This window comes from Onychostruthus taczanowskii, unplaced genomic scaffold (assembly GCF_017590055.1).
Source record: "Onychostruthus taczanowskii isolate IOZ18803 unplaced genomic scaffold, ASM1759005v1 scaffold165, whole genome shotgun sequence".
In the NCBI taxonomy this organism is placed as follows: Eukaryota; Metazoa; Chordata; class Aves; order Passeriformes; family Passeridae; genus Onychostruthus; species Onychostruthus taczanowskii.
The window spans coordinates 219,554-246,213 of NW_024498851.1; the positions used below are offsets into that span (position 1 = coordinate 219,554).

General features: G+C 38.7%; 1 protein-coding gene across 3 annotated transcripts in view; it reads right to left on the bottom strand.

Annotated features, from left to right (window-relative positions):
- ZZEF1 (zinc finger ZZ-type and EF-hand domain containing 1) overlaps positions 1–26,660 on the bottom strand; it is a 57,959-nt gene that overhangs the window by 13,696 nt on the left and 17,603 nt on the right. For 2 of the 3 annotated variants that reach the window (XM_041399554.1, XM_041399552.1), the window contains exons 14-44: positions 26,338–26,438; positions 25,826–25,995; positions 24,834–24,967; positions 24,464–24,534; positions 23,900–24,014; positions 23,145–23,304; positions 22,067–22,188; positions 21,873–21,983; positions 21,048–21,214; positions 20,409–20,490; positions 19,625–19,826; positions 17,915–18,063; positions 17,299–17,539; positions 15,698–15,777; positions 14,724–14,817; positions 13,645–14,161; positions 12,855–13,019; positions 11,791–11,910; positions 10,727–10,888; positions 9,790–9,919; positions 9,403–9,541; positions 8,317–8,482; positions 7,591–7,853; positions 6,454–6,626; positions 5,737–5,884; positions 5,040–5,179; positions 4,361–4,638; positions 3,129–3,303; positions 2,406–2,538; positions 1,229–1,425; positions 565–684 (exon numbers count right to left, since the gene is read on the bottom strand). In XM_041399554.1, coding sequence (XP_041255488.1) covers positions 565–684; positions 1,229–1,425; positions 2,406–2,538; positions 3,129–3,303; positions 4,361–4,638; positions 5,040–5,179; positions 5,737–5,884; positions 6,454–6,626; positions 7,591–7,853; positions 8,317–8,482; positions 9,403–9,541; positions 9,790–9,919; positions 10,727–10,888; positions 11,791–11,910; positions 12,855–13,019; positions 13,645–14,161; positions 14,724–14,817; positions 15,698–15,777; positions 17,299–17,539; positions 17,915–18,063; positions 19,625–19,826; positions 20,409–20,490; positions 21,048–21,214; positions 21,873–21,983; positions 22,067–22,188; positions 23,145–23,304; positions 23,900–24,014; positions 24,464–24,534; positions 24,834–24,967; positions 25,826–25,995; positions 26,338–26,438 — 5,025 coding nt within the window. The remainder of the gene's footprint in view (positions 1–564; positions 685–1,228; positions 1,426–2,405; positions 2,539–3,128; positions 3,304–4,360; positions 4,639–5,039; positions 5,180–5,736; positions 5,885–6,453; positions 6,627–7,590; positions 7,854–8,316; positions 8,483–9,402; positions 9,542–9,789; positions 9,920–10,726; positions 10,889–11,790; positions 11,911–12,854; positions 13,020–13,644; positions 14,162–14,723; positions 14,818–15,697; positions 15,778–17,298; positions 17,540–17,914; positions 18,064–19,624; positions 19,827–20,408; positions 20,491–21,047; positions 21,215–21,872; positions 21,984–22,066; positions 22,189–23,144; positions 23,305–23,899; positions 24,015–24,463; positions 24,535–24,833; positions 24,968–25,825; positions 25,996–26,337; positions 26,439–26,660) is intronic. The other variant, XM_041399553.1, reaches the window with a different exon arrangement.

Genomic DNA, 26,660 nt, shown 5'->3' on the forward strand with positions numbered 1-26,660 from the left:
GAATGCCAGTGATGCCCCTCCACACCCTGCTCCTTTGAAAACAGCCCTTTGGCTTCACCATAGTCCTAAAGATGAATTAACACAACTCCTGCCTAAGATAAAACATAAGTAACAGTTGAACCACACTTATCTTTCAGCAATTAACAACCACTGTGAAAGAATATGCCCATGTGTGCATTGATCTCCCCACCTGCACTGCAGCAAAACCTTGTGCAAGTCATGCCTTTCTTTGAGGTTATTTTCTAAATTGAAGAATGGAATTCTCAAGAACAGTCTAAATAAAATCCATAAAACAATCTGAGTAGGTGAGTGATGTCTCATCCTGCAAATTGTTTTCCAAATAAAATCAGATTAGTGAAAATCAGCTCCTGCTTTAAAGAATTTAGTCTATTATCCACAGGATTATGATGGGCAGAAGAAGGCAGATTCAGGGATACAGTTAAGTGACCATTTTTTTAGAGACTAATTAGAGATAATCTTGAGCCCCAGGAGGGCAGTGTACTGCCATAACCATTCATGCTACTGTGTGAAGCCTGACTTTTTACAAAATGTCACTTTTCTTACCTCCAAGTCTCGGAGAAGCCAAGTCTTACTGAAGCCAGTTCCTTTGCTACACTTCTTCACTAGAAGTTTGAGTAAACCAGACTGAAGAAAGGCAGACTGGATCTCCTTAAAGCCATGAATCTGCACACACAGACACACACACACAAATAAATAACTAAAAAAGGAACAATGCATCATAGTGCTTGTGAGGTCTTGTCACACAGCCTTGGGTGAATTTCCTGCCCAGATGAACTACACTAGGAATCTTTTCCTTTCATTTTCCTAAAATAAAAATCCTCACTTCAAATCCCTTAAAGGTATCATCTATGATGTGCACAGAGTAGTAACTGATTATCTGTTTTGATCTGACACTCAAAAAAAATTTTTTTTTAAAAAATCCTCTTCAAATACTTCAGGAGTGAGAAAATGTTATCTGTAGGAATTTCTTCCTGAGGTCTCCTGAATGGCTGGCCCCACAGAGGAGAAGCAAAACACCTTGCAGCTCAGACTCACAAAAGCTATTTAAAGCCCAGCAACATTTCCAGCCCCCTACAGAGCGGGAATAAAGGGATCCAGCTGTGACAGAAATGCCCTTGTGGCAATTCCCCAGTGGGCTCAGTCAATACCCTGCAGCGCAGGGTAGAACATGAATTTTTATTTCTCTATCACATTCTGTGTCAGGTACCTTCAGAGTTCTGTACAGCCCCTTCAGAGCCAGTGACAAGACCCAAGTTGTTTCCACTGCCTCAGCATAGCTGCTGTCCATGCTGGTCTGCAGGAGGTGGGTGGAGATGAGGACAAAGTGCTGCAGGTACTGCCTCAGCTGGGTCTGGGAATCACTGCCTTCCTGCTCACATTTCTGAATCAACTGATAGTCTTTCACTACAAGAGAGAAAAAACACAATTCACTTGGTTCACATCAAAATGTTGTAGTCATCTCTTAGCAGGTATGAGTAGGCTGAGACATGAGACATCCTTACATCAATCATGTTCTAATAAAGGTCTTATACAGAAATTATCTCAGATTCCCTGAACAGTCAAGAAAGTATTTAATTTTTCAGTGCAACTTAAAAATCCCCAGGTCACTCCTGGCAACAGCACATATTTGCACATTAGCAGTACAGCATGCAAAGTAGCTCATGTTGTATTTTACAATTCAAATGGGGAAAATTCTGACCTGCAATTGATATAATGAAATAAATATTGCTGATCTTACTGTTTAAAATGTCAACAGTTAAACAAAAAGAAAAGCTTTATATTCAAATCTACCTTGAATATCAAAAAGTGGCTTAGTCTGTTGATTTTTCCAAATGTCTTTTACACAAATTCAGTAGTCAAATCTTAGGACAACCTTTGCTTTATTAACTTCACAATATTAGGTCATACAAAGATAAAAGCCCTTGCTCCTAAAAACCCCACTGACTAGTTATATATTAAATGTTTCACTTGGTCTCAAATTTTAGGGATACCCAAGCTGTTTTCAAATTAGCACTTGTTCTAAAACATTAAGCACAAGTTTGTAAAGGATAAGACACAAGCACTACACAAATCTGAAAGAGGAACAACTGCTCCATCTTCATCAAAAGCCTGTTTCTGAGATTTCTCAATCAACAGAATGGTTTCAACAGCTTTCTAAATCCTTTTCTTAATAAAAATAATTGAAGTAATTACTGCAGAAGCTTCACAATTTGGCAGTGACCTGCAAGCAGAATTTGGTAACCTGTGAGCAGAAAGTCAGGCAACTTGCTAACAATGGAATTCCAACTCTGCAGAGCTGCACAGCGATCTAGTTAACATTTGCTTTTAACAAACTGTAAGGAAATACTCTGTGATTCTCTGATAAAACAAAAATGTCACAGAACCTGTTTTTCTCTTTCGGGTTTTGATGTCTACAACCACTGCCCTGTTTTTCTCAGTGAAGTGCTTCAGGATGATCACATTATGGGGCTCATTCGCGTTGTCCATGTACACAGAACGAGTGCCCATACACAGCACCTGGAATGGCAGCAGAACTTCAGTTAGGATTTGGAATACTTCTTTACAAATACACAGCCATGTGTTATATTGGTTACATTTCCTTATTCTTGCCATTGTATTTTTAGCTGAACCACTGCTTGATGCCTGGTATTTGCTGGTCTTTAGAAAATGGAAGTTCAACTCTATAAAAGAAATGTCTACTACAACAACTTAATGTTCCACAGGCAATGTATCAGCTATGAACATCAAGATGGAGAATGGATTGTTTTGCTTGTACAAAAATCCTTTTAGATACTGAAACAAATGAAGCTGGTTTGCTTGTAGCAGTTATAAGCAGCGTCCAAAAAAAATGCCAGGCAAAACCAGCTCATTATTCTTCATTAGATAAACATTAATTGTGCACATGTGGAAAGATGTGAACTCTGACACACATCAGGTTTTGAGAGTTTATAAAGGTTGTCCCCCATTGCTGGAATCTGCAGCATTTAGAAAGAGATACTTAAAAGCTTTTGTTTCCCTTAGGACTGACAGGCTACTTAGCATTTAGAAAGGTACTTAAAAGCTTTTGTTTCAAATTTTGTTTCCTTTAGGACTGACAGGCTACTTACCTCAGGAAAGCCAACCAGCACCAACAAAGTGAAGATGTTGGTGTGCTTTAGCTGGAAGGGCAGCTGCTTAATGCAGTGGTCAGTGAAGGCAGCAATCACATGGTGCCACTGTGCAGAGGAGTTCAGGGCCCGCAGGATGTCTGCCATGGAGCTCGCCCAGTCCAGCCCCACACGGCTGCAAAGCAAGAGCAGGCTGCATTAGGAGGGCTGACTGCACACTCACCCGAAGCTATTCCTCCTCAAGACAGCATATCACTGATAATCTGTCACAGCTGCAGCTTTCAAATTGTTATAGAACTGTTTTTGCAAATACTTGAAGCTTTCATGCCAGCTGACAAGGGCCAGCTGTTTTGTTTTCTATAGAACACAAATACTATTCTGAGAGGGTCTACAGGCCCAAATCAAAGTGTGCCTGAACATTGCCACTGTTAACTCTGAATTTTAGTTTAGAACTCAGAAGTTTCTGTTTGCATGGCAGCAAGAGGTTTACTTCCATGTACGTGACCACCTGCTCACTCTCTGGATCACACAAAAAACCTACAGGGATTGGTCTCTTACACTAAAGTTAGTTTTTGAGAAAATCCTTTCCCTCAGCTTATGCTCTGGATATTCTTAAATTTTGTATGCTTTTCATAAATTTTAAAATAATGAAAATAATTCCATATGCTTTCCTATTTGTTTATGAACCCTCCCAGTAAAACACATCTACAATAAAAAATAAGTCACATTTAACAGGCATGATATTAATCTCAGAATGCTTGAGAGCTTTCTCAGGATCTTAGGATCTGCTGCTTCCAGTGCAATTTCACTATCAGAAAACCTCTCTCTCAAGTACTCTTACATAGAAGGGCCAGATCCAGAATCAGCACTGGTGATAGTTATGTGGCACACCCTCCTCCTTTCCCAAGTTACACAAGAGATTTGAAACAATGTGAGAGAATGAATGGCACACAAAAAGTAAAGGACTGTATTTTTGGCTTTCCTCGTAGTTTCCAAACCTCAATTCCTCCTCCATGACATGCTGTGTAGGTAAGCACAGAAAATTAGGCCAGCCTTCTTCTGGAAGGAAATCAGGATTCCCACTGCAACAAAGGCTGCAGATGCTAAGCCCCTTCCATGACCAGGGTACAGGTTTAATTACCTTTCTATTAAAAAGCCTCTATGTACAAGGCATACATGAAAAAAATTACTGTTCAGCAGAGATTAACTGATTGGGTTAAGGTAAGAAGCACCTGTCTAAACACACAGCTCCCAGACTGAACAGAAGATGAGTTGTCTTCCATCCTTCTGGCACTGTAGATCCATCTCCTGGTACAAACAAATTATGTTTGGCTGAAAGGATTTTAGTCACAGCAGCATCCACTTCTGCAGGCATAAGCCTGAGGATTAACTGGCCCAGGAGTCCCAAGGTTAAATGATAAGTTTCATTCAGGTGGCCAGCATTTGAGATTACAACATGAAACATCAGTGGAAGTATTTGTTCCAGGTTGATCAGAGACATTGTGGAGCCCTGTGGAGAGAGAAAAATCTCAGTGAGGCAGGGAAAGAAAACAAGATTTTTAGTCAAAGTCAGCACATGCAAAAGCTTCTATTCTGAAGGTCTTTCAAATGGGACAGAAGGAATGAGAAACTACATTCCTACTTTGATTATTGGCCCTGGCATGTGAGCAATAACTCTGCTAAACAGTTAAGACTCTACTTCACAGATACATTAAAATTCCCTCTCCCCACCCAGAAACAAGCCCTTACATTCCTTAGTGATGTCAGTGTCTGAAGACATTCTAATTCACATTTCATAACATGTAAGCAACATGGGTCCATATCCCACATTTAATTCCTATGAATTTTATTCATGTTATTTGTGCACACAGGGAAAAAAAAACAAAACACATGGAAGAAGAAAGAACTAACTGATTTGAAAGGTGGTAACATAGCTGCCAGCAACCCCAAAATCCTCTTCTGAGAGCATTCAGCAAAAACTTGTTCCTGGCTAGGTATTAAAACCTTCTCTGTTGGTTTTGGGGTTGAATCCTCTGAGACGGAGTCACCTGCTTTGTAAATAAAAACAAAATAAGAAAATCCCCTAAGTGACATTAAAAATAAATAAGTGATAGCTTAATTTTTATAATCCAAATCTAAAAATAAATAGAAATTATAAAAAAGAATTATTACAATTTTAAAATAAAGTCTTTATAGAGGAATATGGAAACAGAAGGTAAAGAAATTTATACCATCTAGTAAAACATATATAGGACAGTGCTAGACAGATCCATTTAACTTTCAAAATTCTTACAATCCCAGATTTAGTTTTAACAGGATAAGATACTTATTTTCTGGTTTCAAGTGCATCAGAACACACAAGTGTTGTGTTAGATCAACAGTGAATATTATCTCCATACATGGATAAATACTTGTGGAAATCTACTCTGATTTCCAGACTCCTTTAAACAGACTGCAAGGCATTTGTTCAAAGCAATGTCTGGCAGGTTTTCACAAAGCAGACACAGACATTAGAAAATATGCAAAACTGAATTAGGAATAAAAAGGACAGCTGTTTCCAGATGAGTGGATGTTTCTGTGACAGGGAAAATAAGAAATTATGTTTTACCTGTTGCAGGAACATTCCCATCCACAGACAAGTCCGACTCTTGTCTCACAACAGCTTTCTTTGCAGAGACAGCTTTGATTTCAATTTCTTGTTTTCCTACTTTATCTTCTGCAGGAGACTGGATTTCCTTGTGAGTATCTCCTTTCCCCTAAAAATAAAACAGAAGTACTAAAAGATTAAAACAAAATGTAATACCTGCGGGAGCAAATATGGAAAGAATTCAGTCATCTGCACTTGACAAACATTTTTCTTTGAGTATCAAAACCTTTTACTGAAGAATTTCTTGATGTATTCATGTCTTAAGTTTCCATACAATTAAATTATGGTTGTTTTTTTTTTTTTTTTGCTCATATCTCCCTGCATAAAATTATTACACTATAATAGTTTTAAATACTGTACAAAACTGTAGGAAACTCATACTAATACTCAACAGTGCTAACGACCAGGGGAAATAACAGCCCTTTCACAAAGAACAAGACATGCCCTCTCCTGCAACACTTTTGTGAAAATCAGTTCAGAACAAGAAGTTTTTGATCAGCCAGATCTAATAAAAAAAACAACTGTCCCCTTTCCCCCCCAAGTTTTTACCTAAAAATGAAATCATTACTATCCCTTATTTCAGACCCACATTCAGAATAGGGTGTTTAAGAACCTGAAGATGTTTATTATCAGATCACATGTCTGATATCAGGGGTTCTGGAGATAACAGCTACTTACACTGCGATGCACCAAAGAGCCTGTGCTGCGTTTCTCATCTCTTCCCTTCCCTGCTCTATCACCAGGATGACTTTTTGGAGCACTGTCTGTGGGAGGACTGCCTGTAACAGTGTCATTCTCTGAGATGGACTCATCTTCTGGTAACATGCAGAGGAGAGCTAAATTTTTCAGTCCTGGGAGCAAAAAAGTTATGAAAGTTATTTAGCTGTTGAGCAGCAAGACAGACAAAAAGCAGAACTGAAACACTTTAAAAGAGAACTTCAAACTACTTACAGAATTCTTTTGAACATTAACTTAATCAAAAACATATTTTCTATCAAGCTCATATAATTATGTAGTTTCACTGAATACTAGTGATGGACAGATGGTGACATCTTCCACCTCAAAGATGCCATTGGGGTAGAGGTCTTAATTTAAGAAAACAGTAGAGTGTAAATTATGAATAGCAAATGACATTTGTCTTATTTTTTCAGTCTTCTGACCACCTGCACAACAGAACTGTATATTGTAAACAGATTAATTAATGAGTATGTGTAAGTATTTGGTGGTGGCATTTCAGTTGTATTAGAGCTGCTCACAAAAACTACCAGCACCTTATTTGAATTTTAGCCTAGAATTTTTGATACATTCAAAATAGGTCCCTATTGTATAACCCTACTTTCTGTAGTAGGTCTTCGTTCACAGAAACACCCATCTCCAGACAAATTAACACCACTGCCAGAAATTTATACCACAAACACAGTTTATAATCTCTTCCCGTGAGATGCAGAACAAAAAACTTTTTCCACCAAGTTATTTGCTGTCCTTCAGCTGTCAGTGATACATTACAAAAAGAACATGAAGCTGTATTGACTGATCCCTTTACAACAGCTAAGATGGAAAAAAAAACAACCAGAGACTTGCCAAGTTGTGTCCAATGTTTATGTAAGCATAAAATTAGTTTTCTCAAGCACTCTATTTTCCATGTTCCAACGACCCTGAACGACACTTGTTCTACATTTGCTTTCTACATAAACAGTTATTCTCAGTGAAGTACACAGTAGCTTCCCCTTTCCTTTGGAAACTTTCAAGTCAGTAAGCACAGACATTTCTGACACTTGTAGAAAGCATTGTTCAGAGCAGGAGGAGCTGACTCACCTTTTCCGTGCTGTGCTTTCATCAGGCAGTCCCCAATGAGCTGAATGCACTGATGCTGCAGAACTCTGGCATGGCTGAGGACCTGGGGATCCAGCTGCTCTCCTTCTACTTCCTCCCCATTTGCCAGATCTGCACTGTAGAGGGTCAGGGCAGCAAAGAGCAGCCAGGAGTAATTGTGGACGTAGGGCTGGATGAGGCGCTGGCGGTCACTGATGCGGATGGTCACCATGGGGTACACCGTGATGCTGTGGGTGGGCAGGTGGCTGGAAGGACAGGGGACACCATTTAGGAAGGTAGCCTTTGGTTTTCTGCTAACCAACATAGTCAGTCAGTCAACACAAAATACCTTCAGAGGAAACCACTTAAAACCCAACACATTCCAGAGGTTCAAACTGTGGACCTGGTTTTCATGACCTCTGGTGTCAAGCACTGAAAACTGTTTCCACAGTAGGGATTGTCTCTTCTATGCTGTGATACAGGACTGGTAACTCCTTCTGCAGCTTTCCTAGCCACACCCAGAAAACAATTGCTACCAAGTGACTTCAGAGGTTGAGGCAGGTTTCCAGACATTTTTGCCAAACTGTTTCTATCTTTGTTTCCCCAAAGGACACCCAGGAGATGTCAGACACAGCTTTATAGTAAGCACAATGAGAATGACTGATTGTATTTAGCTACTAAATACTGTCTTTCTGCCACATGGAGGAAAGCAAATCACATTTTTAATACCTGTCAGAGTATTTCTTTGCATGATAGCATCCATAGCAAAGGTCAAAGTCATCACAAACGTTGCAGTTCATTCTCCGACCTATGATAACTCCTTGGCAGTGATCACAGGCATATTCCATGTTCACCATTTCATGGTCATCCTCATGTCCTTCAGGTTTAACTCCACCTGTAAAGAAAGACTTCCATGTAAATCTTTTTTACAAAGGACCTTTCCCAACTTCAAGTTCACATTCATACTAGGGAAATAACAGTTAAACATTTCTAAAGAACCCAAGAGAAAAGTGTTTGACTTTATTTTGTGTATAACTGTCCTGGGTTTCAAGACGTGAGTGGGAGTGTATATTCTATTCCCATCTGTTAGAGGTGGGACAGTTATCTTCTGTTCACTGGGCCACCTGTTAAAACCAGGTGGGGCAGTTTTCTTTATCTCTCCCACAACTAATGCTCCCTCCCAGAAATATCTTCTCTTCATGGGCCACTGAGTGTCCCTGCATGGCTGATCAAATTCCAGCATCCCATGGGGAGATGCTCCGCCCAGGGCAGGAGCCAAGCCTTCCTACCTGGATACAATCTGAGCCTGGAACAGCACAGCAGCCTTTGCCCACTGCATTCCCAGAGGAGCAGCTTTCTTCTGCCCTGCATTCCCAGAGGAAGAGCAGGCCCATCTCCAGGAGCCCTGGAGCTTCAGAGGGAAACTCCAGCCTTGTGCAGGATCCCTGCTCCAGCAGAACCACAGCTGGCACTGCAGGAGGGCTGAGATCCCATGGGATGGGACTGTGCCACCACCCTGACACACAGGGGTCAGCTCCTGCTCTGACTCTGGCAGGGTTGTTTTGTATTACTGCATTTTTCTATTTTTATTTTCTTCCCTAATAAAGAACTGTTATTCCTACTCCCATATCTTTGCCTGAGAGCCCCTTAATTTCAAAATTATAATTCATAGGGAGGGGGTTTGCATTTTCCATTTCAAGGGAGGCTCCTGCCTTCCTTAGCAGACACCTCTCTTTTCAAATCAATACAATAATTTCCAAGATACCGTTTTGGTTTCAAATACAGGGTTTTGAGGGGTTATTTAATGGTTCTTACCAAGGAAACAGGTTTTACACAGATCCATGTCATTGCACTGCAGACAGCGGTAGCGATGCCACGGCGCGATTTCGTCACAGCCATCACAGGAAATGTCTACGTTTAACAGGTCACAGTAACGAGCCACAAACATGTGCATCTGCAGCAACAAACCAACACAATTTACTTGAGTGTTATTTCTGACTTGGACAAAGCTTCAGACACGAAGCAGAACATTTCCCCTGCCAAAAATGAATCGGGATATTTTAATCATTTTAGACTCTTGAAAGTCTACAGAGATCCAGCTAATAAAAATTAACAATAAACCAGACTCCTTTCTGCCCTTTAGGCTTTTAAAGGTCTCTTATTTACCCCTTCTGCAGGTAAATATACAAAACATGAGGTCACCTTTCTCTGCTTCTCTGGGTCAGCTTGAGCTATCTTTTCATACCAGGTCTCAAACATTACATCCTGACATTCATCCATCCATTCACAGTTTTGCTTGTAGTCTGCAATTTCATCTTCTTCACTCCACTGACTAAAAGAAAAGCAAGCTTAAAATTAAGTTTGAATGCTATCAGGCTTCTCTTTAATAAAACTTTACTTTTTAATGAAGAAAAAAGTGCTATAACATGCTAATGAAAACAGAATTGTGAGAAATCCCATTCACTAAGCTAATAAGTGACCATACAGACACCTGGTTCTTGCTTCTGTGACATATTCTTAAATACCTATGGGGACCATAATGCAAAAATTAGGAAAATCTACTCTTACAAAACAGCTTTTGGAATGCTGGCAGATCAGACCAAACATTTCAAGTTTTTTTGGCCTTCACATTTGCTCATGTGCAAGTACAACTACTATAAAATTGCCATATGAAGGTGTTAAAAACATTTGACATTCATAAAGGCAATAAACAGTATTACATATCTCCTGCTACACTGCTAAACAAGCAAAGTGTTCCAGTAGTAATCAGGTTAAACATTAAATTCCAATAGTTTTTGCAAAAACTACTGAAATACTGAAATTTCAATACTGAAATATTGAATTTTTTTTGCTGAATACAGCAAAGAAAAATTTAAATACTTCAGATAAGCCCTTGGATACTGACCAGAATTATGCTTGAAATACTGAAATTTCAATATTGAAATATTGCATTTTTTTTGCTGAATACAGCAAAAAAAATTTAAATACTTCAGATAAGCCCTTGGATACTGACCAGAATTATGCCATACTTGTTAATAGTACCCTTACTGCTTGTTCCAGCATGAAGTTCAGGAACCCTCTTGGGTAAAGTGGAATCAGTATTTAGCAGCTTGTGAAAGCTGCATTCTTCCTGACTCACCAAATGACACTGTCATGGATACTGATGTTCTCCTGTGATGTTGTCATGAGGAGATGTGGCAGCTGGATCTCAACAAAGAAGGAAAGATCACTGGGCTCCCAGCTCATGTCCAAGAGGTGCAGGAGAGCTGTCTGCACACAGGATAAGGCAGGAAGCAACGACCTAAATAAAAACAAAAGACACTAAAACATGACAGCTCCAAAGCTGATCTAAAGTTGAAAGACCTAGAGTTGTGTAGAGAGGAAGGGTAGAAAAATCCCTACACACTGATTTTCAGGCTTTACTATGCATTAAAGTAACTCTGTGGCAGGAACTCAGGTTTATCAAAGTATTCAACTCACACAATTTAGCAAGTACAGACTATAGAATTTGAAAGAAAGACAGTTTTCCTTCAGGATTCAGTTACGATCAAGCTAATGGTGTTGTCTGAGCATTAGAAAGAGGGTTTGTCTCTTCTCTACAGTACAGCATTTTCTTGGTATTTGCAGGAATTTATTCTGTTTGAAACCTTTTTGACATTTTCACTTGAAACTGAACAAAATACTTGAATATTTTGAATATAACAATAATTGAAAGTTATTGTTAGAGAGACTGACATTATAGCCATTAAATTCTCATTTCTCTAGGACACCTGGCTATAAATACTCCAAATTCTAACCAGAATGTTGCCAAAACCTGAGTTTTAACATTAAAGCATGGCTGCAGAATTGCCATGTTTCTTGTGGCATCACCCATGCCCAAGTATTCCATGATAAATTTACTATTTCTAGTATTTTACTACCAAGCTTCAGAGACACACTGCAGAATTTTAACTAAAAAATGCAGTAAGTCAAGTTTTTAACACTGATAACTTTTTGTGCTTTCCTTTATTCCTTTAGTAATAAAAAGCCAACTTGGCATTTTGAATCACAAGATCAAGGCTCCTCATTTAGTTCTGCAAATAATGGAAAGTACAGACAAAACTAATGAAGACATTAAATGACAAATAAAAAATTACAAAGGAGAAGTTGTGGAGGAATGCAAAAAAAAAAAATCACACAAATAAAGCAATCAATGTACTGTACCTGTCATTAATGGTACTAAATCCCTTCACAGAATTTACCAGGAACAACACAAGCTGATAGTAGGACTCTCGAATCTCTTTGTGTAGCTCAGCACCACAGCCTTCCAAGTTTCCAAAGTAGCTGCAAATTAAGAAGTTATTTTAGTAGCCTAGTATTCATTGTGATATTTTAGGTAGCATGATTTGTGCAAATTTTACAAACAGGCCCTTTTTAACCCCTCTTCACAAGTGTGAAGGATGTTAGTTTTATTTAATCATGCAGTCTAGAAGTTTCCAACAAAAATGAAAGAATCCTGTAGCAGGAATCAGAAGTGAAGAAAGGGAACAGGCAAAGAAAATATTCTCATAGCACTAAGAAGAGAATATTCCATTAAATTAAAAATTTGCTTTATGAAAATGTAATCAAGATCTTTAAGGAAGTCAGTGCATTGCAAGATGACCACAGAAGGCTCCTGACAAGTACAAAGCCAAGAGACAGAGTTGTGACAGCACTGGCCAGAGACAACACAGAAATTAGAGCTAAACATGTTCATGGCATGAACAGCTGTGCAACTAAGTCCCACTTGGAAATAATTATTAATTTGGGTTTGTTTTTTTTTTTTTTTTAATGAAGAACACAACATTAATTTTTGGGGTTTTCTTTAAATGAAGAACACAAGATATGCCTACTAGCCTGAAAACTAACCTCAAGTCATATTTTTATTATCCACATGGATTAAAAATCAGAACTTTCTACTCTTGTCAATGTACATGCTGGAGGAACACAAGAACTAAGACAGTAAATCACACGGCTGAGATTTGCCTAAATAATTACTTACTTTGTAAAATCTTTCTGACAGGCCAGAAGTTCAAGGAGAAAAAGTACACAGGGTGGGTGTTTTTTTTTTTTTTAATGAAGAACACAAGGGATGCCTACTAGCCTGAAAACTAACCTTGAGTCATATTTTTATTATTCACATGGATTAAAAATCAGAACTTTCTACTCTTGTCAATGTACATGCTGGAGGAACACAAGAACTAAGACAGTAAATCACACGGCTGAGATTTGCCTAAATAATTACTTACTTTGTAAAATCTTTCTGACAGGCCAGAAGTTCAAGGAGAAAAAGTACACAGGGTGGGTGAAAGCAGTGTGGCTGCCCAAGTGAGTCCAGGCACTGGCGGATGGTCTTGAGCACTTCCAAAATACTCTGCCCTTGGGATTTTCTCAAAGCAAGAACCTTTAAAACACTGAAAGCAGAAAAAAAAAATCAGTGAAATCTTCAAAACACTGCACTTAAAACAACACAAATAAAAGAACAATTCAAGAAGTGCTTGACTAGTTACACAACTGCTTTGTATCTGAATTTCCAGCTGTATTCCAGTGTATTAGTTGGAGTGAGTGATAAAGCTTCGAACAGAATCCAGCTCTTCCTGCACCACTCCAAAACAGGCAAGCTGAGAATTGGAAATCTCTCTTTTGATTTACATTTTCAGAATACCAGGTAATTTAATGAGAGATGCAACTTGTCTGTATTTGGTACCAAGGATTGGTAATAGTTATACACTATATCCCTGCTTTTGTAGACAAAAAGCAAAATGCCTCTGCAAACACATCTGAGGAAGCAAGACAATAAATTGCCAAGTGACTGTTTTTTACATTCTATTCTATGTGATAGAAGCAAATGAAATGAAATAGTACTCTGAGTCCCTAGATCCTTGTGAATAACTGAAGTTTGACACATAAGCCTGACAACTGTTTGTATACAAAATATTCTGCCATATTATCTTGCTGCTAAAATATTTTATCCCTCCTGAAGAGGTGTGAAGACAAGCTTCTGTATATTATAACTGACAACATTCTCAATTTGCTTACCTTTCATGTGAAAGTGATTGATCCTTAATAAAGTCTAATATGCTCTTCAAAATAGGGTATTTTTCCTTCACAGTAGGCACAGGTCTTGGCTCTTCCATTGACCTGAAGGACAGCAGCCTCAGTCTCCCACGGCCCAGCTGAGACTTGCGGGTAGGAGTGGAAGGAGGTGATGACACATCTTCTTGCTGTGAAACTGTATTTTCAACAGGCTTACTATGAAATGCAGGTGCAGCTTCTGCTTGGTGGAGGTCTGGAATTTGTTTAACTTTCAGATCAGACTGTGATGCCTGACGCCCCTCTTTTGAAACAGGGCGAGTTCCTGCACTGGACGACACCGAGGGGGCTGCCTGGAAGTCCATGTCCACAGCTGATCCTTGTCTTTGGCACTGATCACTCATATACTGCTGGGGATCATCCATGTCTTGGCCTTCCAAACTCTCTGAGGCAGAATCTTTTCTCTTTGCTCTTATGGGCAAAAAATTCAGTAACAAAAGGCTCTTCTGCACACAGAGTTTTGCTGCAGCATAAAAATTGGAGGAGTTAAAATCAAGACAATAGGACAACAAATTTGCTGTCTTGTACTTAGGAAGAAAGTGATTTATCTTATTTTTTCTCCATTGATAGAGCTAGAAAATACTGGTTTTTTTCTTGTTATATTGATCATGATACTACCAGCTCCTTAAGTTCAGATTTCCAAATGCTAAATCTGAATAATCACACTGAACCATATGAAGTACAGAGTAGTCATTGAGAACACATTTTGTCCTAATAACAATCAGTTGCTGTTCTAACATCAGTTAAATAGGGTAAGACGTATCTACAAAAACAGATGAACATAAATTCAGAACCAGGCAACCCAAGTGAAAGGTCACTCCCTGCAGAATTTTCTTACTGTTTTCTGCAGAGAATAGCAGAACATAATCCCAGATAATTAATCCAATGTACACTAGGTTATCTCTTAAGGTATGAAAAACTAACCCCAGCTGCTAACTAACCTTTCACAGCAAAAATAAAGCCTTCAGGTTTACAATGCCTTCCTAAGCTACCTGGAATGCTCAAACATACAAGGCAACACTCACCGAGAGTTTCTGGGTTCACCTCACTTGCTTCTGTGTTCTGCTTCTCTTCAGCATCATTTCCCCTCCCCATCAGAGATTTCTGCTTCATTTCCAACTGCAGACAGGATGTTAATATAGTTAAAATATGATTCTCTCTGTGCCTCTATACAGCAAGGCAGGATGTAGACTGTAATGATTGAAAGGAATTTCATCTCAGGAATAGATGACTGTAGCTACTATTCCCAGCTTTGCAGAGCAAACCACCCAGGAGCCTAAAGGAGCAGCACCTGAACTGTCAGAGCAGTAACAGCCTCACCCTGAGCTGCTTGAGCTTTGTAGGCTGAGACCATTCCCTGACTTGTGAATTGATGTGCACCAGTCCTCCAAGGAAAAGAAGGTTTCTCATTTACCCTCAGCATTTAGGAAAACGTAGACATCTAGTTGTAAGATAAAGTCCTCCAAAAATATGTCACCCCCCTAGCAAGCTCTGTCAGATGCAAACATCACCTGTCATGCAATGGGTAAAGGCAATTACTCATCTTAACATGCATCTGCACCCACTGTAACTCTAGTACATCAACCTGCCAGGAATTCTTAGGCAGAAAAGAGGAGGGAGAAAGTCACAAGACAATGGATTGATGTCTAAGACACACTTCTTTCTATGATATAACTCAAAAGAACTCCAACTGCAATGTAAGAATCTTCCTAATTTACAACATAAATTCTTGCTAAAATATAACACAAATTTAATTCATTTTCAATCAAATTCAGTCCTAACTACCCATGATGACACATCTGGGGCTAAGAAAGGAGAGGAGTGTAAGGATGCAATTAAACATTTAAGTCCAAAGTTTCAGTTAACATATATTCTTTCCAAGTGAAAATAGTTGATGTAGAATAATTGAAGGAAAAATTATTCCACCCTACTCCTTAACATTGCATTGTAAAGTACTAAAGTAAATGGCATTAACAGAGATCCTCCTGAGTGTTCTTACCATCCATATTCTAATGGAATCAGCCAGGGAATACACTTGTGCAAACTCATCACTCAAAGGCACCTTGCCTCCACTGTTGACTGGAAATGAGAGAAAGAAGAGAGTCCTGTTTATTTACAGCTCCATTTTTATACAACTGCTTAACTAAAATTATACTACAGCCTTTCCTTCATCTCTTAGTCAATACTTGGAATTATACCTGTAAGAAAAATAGAGAATAAACCTGCCAACTTTCATATGTCCTAAATACACAAACTGCACCTTGACTGATTTATTTACAAAGTTAATTTACAAGTATCTTTCTCATCTCTTCCCAAAACTATGCCTGAAGCCATGGAAAATAAAATCCTTCCCTATGCATGCAATAACACTGATGCAAACTTATCAGAAAAATCAACCAATGCTTAGCAAGAACTTAAAGCTCTATAGAGGTATTTGTTTTCTCTACTGTTTTACACTATGAATTTCTGGAATGGACTTTCAAGACCATTTTGCAAAAATTAAAAACCTGACAAATCAGTTTCTATTCAAACTGCCCTGACAATGACTATGGAGAAAAAGACATTCTTATACAGTCTCTCTTCCATGCTCCCTTTCTAACTTTTCTCCTGTATTCTTTTCAGCATCCCTTCTCCAAATTTCCCACAGCACAGGTGAACAGAGGTCCTGAAATCAGTCTGCCCCAGCAGGACCAGCAGATGAAGATACTGACAGAACAGAGGGATGGATTTCTCAAACACTCATTAATATTTGTCCAGTTCTCAATGTCACTCAGAAAATTAGCTCAATTGTCAGACATAGACAAAATGACTAAAGGCAGTAACCACATTAGTCATCAGATTAGTCTTTGTGTCAGTCATTTTTACTCATAACTTCACAGCTCAAAAAATAGCTCAATCATTCTATGAAAATGTAAAATGTTTAGTGTCAAAATTATGATAAAAAGTGAAAAAACCTAAAATGAAATCTTTCAAAACCCAGTAACATCTTATTATCCAATACTTCAAACATATCAATAAACTTAATGGAAGGATGCTCTAAGTCAAAAAGTTGCTCATTTTACCTACTGAAAAATACATAAATTGCAATACAATGGCTAGTAAGTTAAAAGCAAAACATTATTTTCTATTGGAAAAAAAAAATTCTGAGGATGGCAGGACTGATTTCCACACAATGGTATTTTGGGAGATAATTCACACCTCCTCCAACTCCAACAGTTAATAACAGAAGTCGCTGCTGGCTTTTTAGAAAAGGTGCAATGTAGAAAATGATCCAAGAACCTCTAATAACTGGAGCCACACTGTTCTGAATTAAAGCCCCAGAGGACATCACTATCCTCTTTAGGTATAGCTTTACAGAATTAGAGCTTCTGATGACTATTATTTTGCCAGTGCTCTGAAGACAAAAACATAAGTTACTAAAAAAGAAACACTCTAGAGAGAAAGCTTACCTAGTCTGCCTAAATGATACCTTTCTACACAACATCTTCTTTAAACTGCCCCACTGAACTGATTTTTAAATGTTATAAACTCAGCTGTAAGAGAGCCTTTCACAAACTGTAAGTCTTCATTATTAAGATAATCTAATAATATTAGAGTTACCATATTTTTGAAGCTTCTCAAATAAATCTGGAGTGAGATACACCAAAGCAGCAAATGTTGAGTTCACAGCTTGATCAACAGTAGGACCAGCAACTATATCTGTCTTTGGGGTCTGTTTTTTACATGCCTGTATAAGTCCTTTGAAAAGTTCAGATTTTTGCCCACTGAAGTCCTGGGCAGGATCTGATTTTGCAAAGTCGATTAGAAAGTTACGGCAGACGTCGTGGGGAGAGCTCCGAGCCTGCAGAGAAGGGAACAACACATAACTGCAGTACTGCCTCAGAGAAAACAGTGAGTGCAATCCTAAATCAACCTGCAGTTTATCCACTGCAGCTGAGCAAACTGAACAATAAAAGACATCCCTGCACCAGGTGGAGAGTGAATGAGATGATCTTTGAAAGTGTCTCCAAACCATTTCATGATTCCATGAAAATGGAAATTAATAAAGGGCACAGAACAACAGTTTCTTTCCCCCTTGGTATTTGAATCCAACAGCACAAATGACTCAAGTTTAGCACAGCAGTGTGCTTAAGGGCATCCCAACTCCTTAAAGCCAATGAACCTGTGTGATGCACAGAGATTCCATGCCAAGGGAACACAAGCAGTGAGTGGGTACCTCGTTTTTGTCTTGGTGCTTGGCACTGTTTTGCCTGGCTCCCGGGAGTGCCTCAGGACACAGCTGATGCCTGAAGACAGGTTTCCACAGAGGAGAATTAAGAACTGAGGTTACTTTCAAAGGAGGCAAGTCTGCTTCACTACCTAATTCTGCAAAAAATTCAGAACAGACCCTTCAGTTACTAAATAATTTTCTTCATTTTTACAGATTAGTGAAAATAATAAATGTTAAACAACCAGTAGGGAAAAAAAAACTGACAACAAACTCACTACAAAAAGTTAATCCAAATAGACTGAACAAGTAATTTAACAATATTCTCTATTTTTCAAACATGGTACAGAAAACTGATGTACCCTGTCATTAATGGCAGCATCATTATCTTATAGTGACAATCAATCTCTTATAGTGAAGGACTTTAAATCAAACATTTTCACTGTATAACTACAGCAATCTTCTGATTTAAAAGAGTTTCTGTCATATGCAAGCATGCTTATATTAAAAAAGGAAGAAAATATTCTCAAACACTTCAATTAGTTCTCTGAATTCACATGTAAATAGCTGCCTAAATTTTCAAGGTAAATATGGACCACCTGAGTGGAGCAAGAACTCTTTAGTCTTATTTAATTTCTCCTAAGTGGTGGATGGATTCAGATTTAGGAAGCTAGAGGGAAGTGTTCTTGCTTTCAAATTAAACAGTAAATATTTTTTAAAAATTTACTTGTTAAAATTTAATGTACTTATCTGCAAGGTCAAAATCCTAACTGTACTTTGCTACTATAATTAACCAAACTTAATTTGTGACTTCAAATTTCATTCAATACCAAACGCTCATGTGAAACTTAGAACCCTTTGTGTCCTAAGCCCTGCAATTTTTTCAGTTTGTTGGCTCCATATTCACACTCCCATGGTGGGGTGGATGACAGCACCAGGGAATAATTTTAAATGGAAAAAGAAAAAAAAAGAACATACTATTTCATAAATATAATTTAGCTTAGTAGGATTACTTCCACATGTCCATGTCTTCCGCGGACTTGCAACACAGCGATGTGGTAATCACACATCCTCTGAACAGAGACATAGCTGTCCCAGGATTTTCCTGGGAAGCCATGAGAAAGTTCAGAGAAAGAATTAAAACAATTATAATCTCAATTTCTGCACCTTCCAGGCAATCTGTTTGTCAAAGATGTTTACAAGAAGGAGTTGTCCCTTCTTGACCAATAGGTGAGAGAAGATTCCTAAAGGCCAATCAGGTCTTAGGTCCACCATTGCTTCTGTAAGAACTGTGGATTTCTAATAATAAAGTGCTTTTCATGCCTTCTGATGATGGAGTCTCTGTATCACCTTTGTCTGTCCCTGATACCCCTTCAGTGGCACACCAAATCTTCCACGGGCTTGGAACACACCAAGTCTTCCACGGGCTTGGAGCACACCAAGTTTTCCATGAGCTTGGAGCACACCAAGTCTCCCATAGGCTTGGAGCACACCAAGTCTTCCATGGGCTTGGAGCACACCAAGTCTTCCATGGGCTTGGAACACACCAAGCCTTCCATGGGCTTGGAGCACACCAAGCCTTCCATGGGCTTGGAGGACACCACGTCTTCCATGTTGACGAGAGGGAAATACAAAAGGAACTCCATTTTCACAGGGGATCCTCAACACCAGGCCCCTGCAGCTCCTCTCTGCAGGGATGGAGCAGTGGGAGGCACTCACCTCGCAGGGATTTGAGGGCCATGCTCCGGGAAGCCAAGCGCCCCATCAGCCTGGAGACAAGCAGCTGTAAATCCAAGCCCCAAGACACGGCAACGTCTGGGAGGCCGTAAGCAGTGACGGAAAACTTGTAGCCCCACTCATTATTACTGCTGTCAGAGTGAAAGAGAAACTGCAGCCGTGGGCCAGCCTTAAAGGTCACTTTCTACAGAGCAACAAAACAGTCATTTTGCCAAATGTACATGACAGGAAAACGTTTCAGGGTAATGAATTCCCTTCAGCAACTCTGGGGTTTCAGTATTATGTTCTGGCCATAACAAATCTAATTTCCCCCACTATCTCAATGAGAAACCCACAATGCTAAGCAGGTAAAATTTCTATTCAAGAGCTTAATGAGCAACTTTATATTAAAATTCAGAGCCACAAAAACAGAAGAGCAGCATCCCATTTGAGGACAGAGCACAGCCTCAGGAAGGACCACACTTGTCCTATGATATAAAAACTTGCAAGGACAGAGCAAGTTTTACCCATCTATTACTGGCAGTTAAACATGATTATTCCTTTTCACTTTAAGTTCTTTTGATAACAGGAGCAAAGAGGGATTCACTCCTTTTATTTGCAGCATTTCAGACTTTCTTCCCCATCTCCTGCCCCCCATCTAAGAAACCTAATAAACACACCCATGTACAAAAGCACACATCCTTTTACATAATAGCTTTCCACAGGAATCATAAAGACTTCCTAAGACTGGGTAAATAATTTGGTTCATAGTTTTAAAGGTGCTCACCTTAGGCCACTTGTCAGTGCCAACCTTTGTATCGTAACGAGTTTTTGCCCCTCTGGCATCAGTAAACTCCAGGTAATCATACCTGTGAAAATTGCAATTCATTACTTCCAAATTTACTTTTTAAGATTTGGGGGAGAATGGTTTTGCTTCTGGATTTTCACAAGTGCTGTATCTAAGTGCACCCTGTCACTTCTTTTTGAACCACACCTTCATGTGACTGCTGAGGAATTTATTTCATGTTTCAATGCAGAAGTCCCAGTAAACACAGATCTGCCATCTTGCAGGACTTTGGAATGGATAATGGATGCCAAATCTAACATCTGGCAAATGCTGTAACGAAGCAGTAACCTGATGTGTTACCAAGAGAATGAGGGCAAAATAAATACCACAAGCACAAACTGTGGTGGTCACAGCATTATTATCAAACAGATCAAGGCCACAGGAAGCAAAATTCATAAGAACAGCATGTCTGTAAATTTGCCAGGAGAGGTAGCTTTCAGCACAAGGTCATTCAAAAATACACATTGTGTACTGCTCTGGACAATGAAGAAATTTAAATGGCACATGTGGAGTGAACATTGAAACACGAATTGCCCCCTGTGCAAAAAGGCACTGCAATTTAACACAAGATTAAATTACCTCCTTTCAGTTTCACATTTTTCATCAAATTCCACCTCAAAGTAAGTTGCCCCATGACACAGGAAGACTGAGACCTCATGGCAATTATTTTCATAGTTATGAGGTGATTCCATTGTCCAGGTTCTCAATACTACAGGCTGCTCCTGCTGCCAGCTTTCCATGTCTGTCTGTACAACAAAAATGCATTCTTAGATACAAAGGTAAGAAAAAAATAAATTACCACACTAGATTCTTGTGTCTATACTTTTAAGTTGCCAGATGTACATACAAATGGCATATAAAAGGCTACAGCATTGATTTACACAGAAATTAGCTCTGAAGATAACCTTGGTAATCATAATAAGGAAGCACTTCTAAAGCAAAACCCACCCAGTCCACTGGAGGAGGAGACTCAGGAGGCGACTGTCTCACCCACAAGTGACTCCAAGTCTCCAGTCATGACAAAGAGACACTGGATGACTAATGCAGATTTAAACATCTATGCTACAGACATACAGATTTAATTGCATCACCACAAGCAGTGAAGCTAAAAATGTTAAGCATATACTATCTTTAATTTATTTTCCTCTTCACCCACAGAATCCCCTCCTTCTTATCTACCTTCCAGGCTGCTCATTCCAGTTGCACTTTCTGACCACTCTGCCATATCAGTATCTACTGATATGTTTCTCATTCTCCACTCAACATTTCATTACACATCCTACACCTTTAGGAGCTTTCTAGCTCTTTTCCAATGCTCACCAACAGAATCGCCTGAGTTTTCTGTCTTTCTTGCAATTTTGCTTTTGTTTCAGAATGTTTAATAGTGCCTGTGTCCTTAGTTACCTTATGAGGTTCACTACAAAGGCTTTTCAGTGGTTCTATCAAAGTGCTGAATCCCTGTAGCAGAGTACAGTAGGGAATGTCTAAAGTGCAAAAATCCAACAAGAAGATGACCTAGGAGCAAACACAGGTGTCATGAAATGCCAGACTCACAGGCATGCCTCCCAGGAACAGGATAAATCCCACAGGTCACTTACCAGCTGACGAGTTGCCATAGCAAAGACAGAGCTACTTATTTTTTCAACTATTGTTTTGCCACTATATTGAGATAAGAGTGACTGTAAAATTGTTCTGATATTTGACAGGAACTGGCCCACATCTAAAGAGAAAAAAAAAAGAATCCTTAATAGCTACCTTAAGGATTTGCTCCCACAAATTCACTTTATCAAACATTCGGTGCATGGTGATGTGCACAAGGACAAATACAGCAGGAAAGGATCTGCTGCCCCAAGGCTGCAACACCCAACACTTCAGAGAAGTTTTCTGTGATATTTCTATTGGGGAAACAAGGCATGGTTATCAACAATATCACTGAAAAAATGGGTGATGAGTAATTTCATCAAACTCTCCAAGACTGTTTCAATAAGCTCCATGTGTCCAGGAGTCTCCACACACTGCTAAGAAATGCAGCTGAAGTAACAAGTGAGGGTAGGAATTTTTAACTACAACCTTATTCCATTTTTAAATGTAATCCAGGAACACAGCAAATTTATTTATCTACAAAGAACATAAATATGATGTAATTTTACAAAAAATTACACCTTTGTTAAGTATTTGGCCCAATTAACTCAAAGCTGAGCTGCTGCATTATAAAAATCTAACAATCCCCCCACAAAAAAAATTTAAAAACCCAACAAAACCCCTTAGATGTACGCAGCTTCTTAGCCAACTTCTTGCTATTACAAATATCCAAGAAAGCACATATCACCACCCAGGGGTTTACCAAAATATGGGATGCTATGAAACTAAAATGTTCTAATGAAAGCCTGTAACTATTTGTTGTTTGGTTGTTTTTTTTTTCAGTGCTTGGCCCCCAAAAGTCACTGAAATGCTTTCTGAAGATTCTCCCAACATAAGATTATCAGTACAGCTAAAACTCCAAGTTGCTTAATATGCCTACTAATTATTTCCTAGAGAGATTAAAAATGCTATGACAGTTCTGAGTATGCCTCAGGCAACCTTTGGTGATCCCTAATTATACTGCAATTTGCAAAGTCACTTTTTAAAGTCCTGTATTGCCCCACATTTAATTCTGTATTCAGTCCCAGCACTTACAATTTTTAAGTATTTCTACTGCAAGATCCTTGGCTGAATTATCAGTGCCTTTAAGCTGCAGATAGCACCAGGAAAGGAGGCTGCCCTGAACAGACCAGAATAAGGAAGACAAGACTGTGCCACTCTCTTGCTGTGCAAGATCCAGCATCATCATTTCACACTGAAAAATAAGGAACATTCATGAATATAATGGAGCATGACACACAGTATGCACCAAGCAAACTGGGATGGACACAATCATCCCACTCAGCCCAGAAAAAGATGAAATGCAAATGACAAGCAGCATGTAACACTCTGTAGCAAGTGATGGGCTTTGTTTTGATATATCACAACTTTAAATAGGAACAGTTACATATGAGTCACTTGATGCTCTCAGCACAGTTTTTCTGCATATGTAAATAACCCTCCTCCATTTCCAGCTCCCTTAGTGACATGCCCAATCCCAGCCTCTCAAAATGGAATGACTCCTTCTGTATCCCAGTGTCTCTCCATAGAGTCTTTTCAATGCTATGGAAAAACACCACATCTTACATATTTCATACTGGAAAAATATTATTCATTTCCTACTCTACTGTCATGAAATGTCAATGCTTAAAGGAAAACACAACTGATTGGAAAAGCTAATCCTACTGTCTTGCACAGCCATGAACAGGAGTATCCAGGACAGGGAAGCTGTTCCACAGTATCCATGGAAGCAGCTTGTGTTTGAGTGCCTACAAAAGTCATGGCAAAGAAGCAGGAGCAAAGCCAGTTACCTCTCTTGCTGCCACAAGCAGAAGGGTGTCCATGACTGATAATACTTCACTTATGTCAAAATTTGCAGAGACTCCTTTCTCTGGTAATAATAAGAGTCCACCTGGATCTTGATCACTACAAAACAAAGATATTCTTACTAACCAGCAGCAAGGAGTTCCAAATAGTTCCAAACCAGAAATTTACCATTTCTTGTATTATATCTGTAGAGATCCTACTGTGTAATTACAATGAAAATCAAAAGTTTGTCTTCTGATGACACCAGATTAATTAAATCAATACCAACCATCAGCACTGACAAACAATTACTTAAAAAATTGGAAGACAGCCTAGGAGAAGCCTAAGAACAATATATTGTGATTTCAGCACCAACCTTGGCCAGTGTTTTATAGAGCTATTCAGTTAATTAAAATATTGATTAGTAGCATGTCCTTTCTAAACAACATTAGTTGATTACTTCAGAGAATTATTGTTCAGGGGAGTAACATTTCTAAAAAGGATTAAATACAAACTTATTAACAAATGTGGCGTATCACACAAATATGTTCAATTTCAGGACCCCTTACCTGAAGTGGGTACACAAGGATCTAAAGGCAAGATGTACAGATTGCTTATGTTCTTGCTCTGTGATGTTTTTCTAGAAAAGAAAAAAGATTTATTTTTATGATACATTCTGTTTTCCTCCTCTGTGACAAAGAATTCTAATTTCTGTGTTCTATTATTCATTTTTGGTAAGAAAGGGAGGGTTAGCTCCTCTTTCTTTGGATAAGCTGCAGAGAGAAAAGGAGCAGGGTAAAAAGAAGCAAAGAAAAAAAGCAAGGCTTTTACTTGAATGGGACAAAGTATGTATTATTTGAGAACAACAAGTCAGATTTGTCCTCTTTTCTGCATAAAGAAAGCAGGCACTAAACAAACAATTTCTCATTCAATGTTTACCATCATGGTGAAGAGCTGGTGTCGCCTGGTCTCTCTATCTGGGAAAAAAACTGCTGCTCCACTGAGTAAGGTGTTCTTAACTTCCTCTTTCAGCATTTTCATTGGCATGAAGTTACTGTCCCCCATATCCACTACTGCTCATACAAAAAGGAAACAAAATTACAAGTTCTAATTAATACCTCATCTAATAGGTTAGAGGCATAACTGAATTAAATGTTAATCTACACAACTTCAAGCCCTTGCAATCCCATTATACACATAGAAAATGAGGGAAAACTTTTTAACTTACAGCAAGAAAGATTTATATTAAGAAAGAATATATCTGTTCACCAAGTAAATGAATTCTAGGAAGATTATAAGCTGACACCCATCAAAGCTAATACAATCTTCAAGATGTGACAGATTCCATATAAAGTGCTTTCCCTCTAGCTTGCTTTTGCAGGAGTGTTCAAATTACACTTGAATAGAGAGCATGCTACCCTACTTCAAATGAAACTTAATGTATAATTGCCATTCTCTTCACTGGCTCCAGAATGTTCCCTGTGTCCCTGTAAACCTCACAGTCTACTCATGAGCTCATTCATACACCCTACTTCCAATGAAACCTAATGTGTAATTCCCATTCTCTCCACTGGCTCCCTGTGTCCCTGTAAACCTCACAGTCTACTCATGAGCTCATTCATACTGATATACAATATCAGAAATAAATAAACCCCAGTAATGCTATAGTCAAAGGGTCACATTCCCTGGTGCTACAAGCAGGTGACACATTCAAAAGGAGTTTTCTATTGCAACTGTTTCCAGACCACGTTGTCAGAAAGTCTACAAAACCATTTATTTGGGTCAAGGAAAGTTTCTAGTGACAGACTAATTAGCACACACTGACCTGAAGGAGAAACAAATGAACAGGAGCTGACTTGGCGTCTAGGAATGAGTATCTTTTCCCAAAATTTAACAGACAAAACAGTCAATATATATTGAATAAAAATTACCTTCACACAAATGTCTATAAAGCTCTTCTGCAGCTTCTGTGTGACCAGCTGTTTTGCTCTGAGGAGTTTCTTGAGGTTTAGCAGTTTTATTATCTCCAGTAAGTACAGAGAAGCAGCTCTGGAGAAGCTGCAACAGCAGTGTTTGAGCAAAAATACATTCTTCCCTTGGGCTGTAAGAAGATATATAATAAATAGAAGCAAAAACTAGAAAACCAGCTCTTTTGCACCAAATAAATATTGTTATCAAAGTCACCATTTCAGACAGATAAAAACCACTGAGTGGAGAGACATAGCCAAAGGAAGTGTAGCTACCAGCTCAACTAATCTACAGCTCAAGCTTCTACATAACTTCATAGTTAGAAGTCCATATGGTAGCAGTAGGGAAATGTTATTTATGTAAATGATGTAGTTTAGGGAGAACAAACTGCAGTAACTAACTAAACAAAGCATACTTTATTTATACACACACACATTGATTAGTGCTTCAGCAGACACTAAAAGAAGAAACTTACTTTTGGTGCAGTTTATTGTAAAAATTCCAGAACAGCTGCAAATCAAGGCCTGTGAAATCTAAAAATGACTTGTATTTTAATCCACTCTCCTTCTGCTGAACCTTAAAAAGACAAAAATGCAGAATTGGAAAGTTAAATCTATACAGAACACACTTATAAAACATAAATCTCTGAGCACTGGGCTTAAAGGAAAGCACAGCCATCTTTCCTATAAATTTGCAGTTAACATGAATTCCAGTTTAAGTTTTTTCATGGACATTCTGGTGCCTAAATGTGACAGTTCATGCTGAAACCTTCTTATTCACAGAATTCTCCCCCCTTTC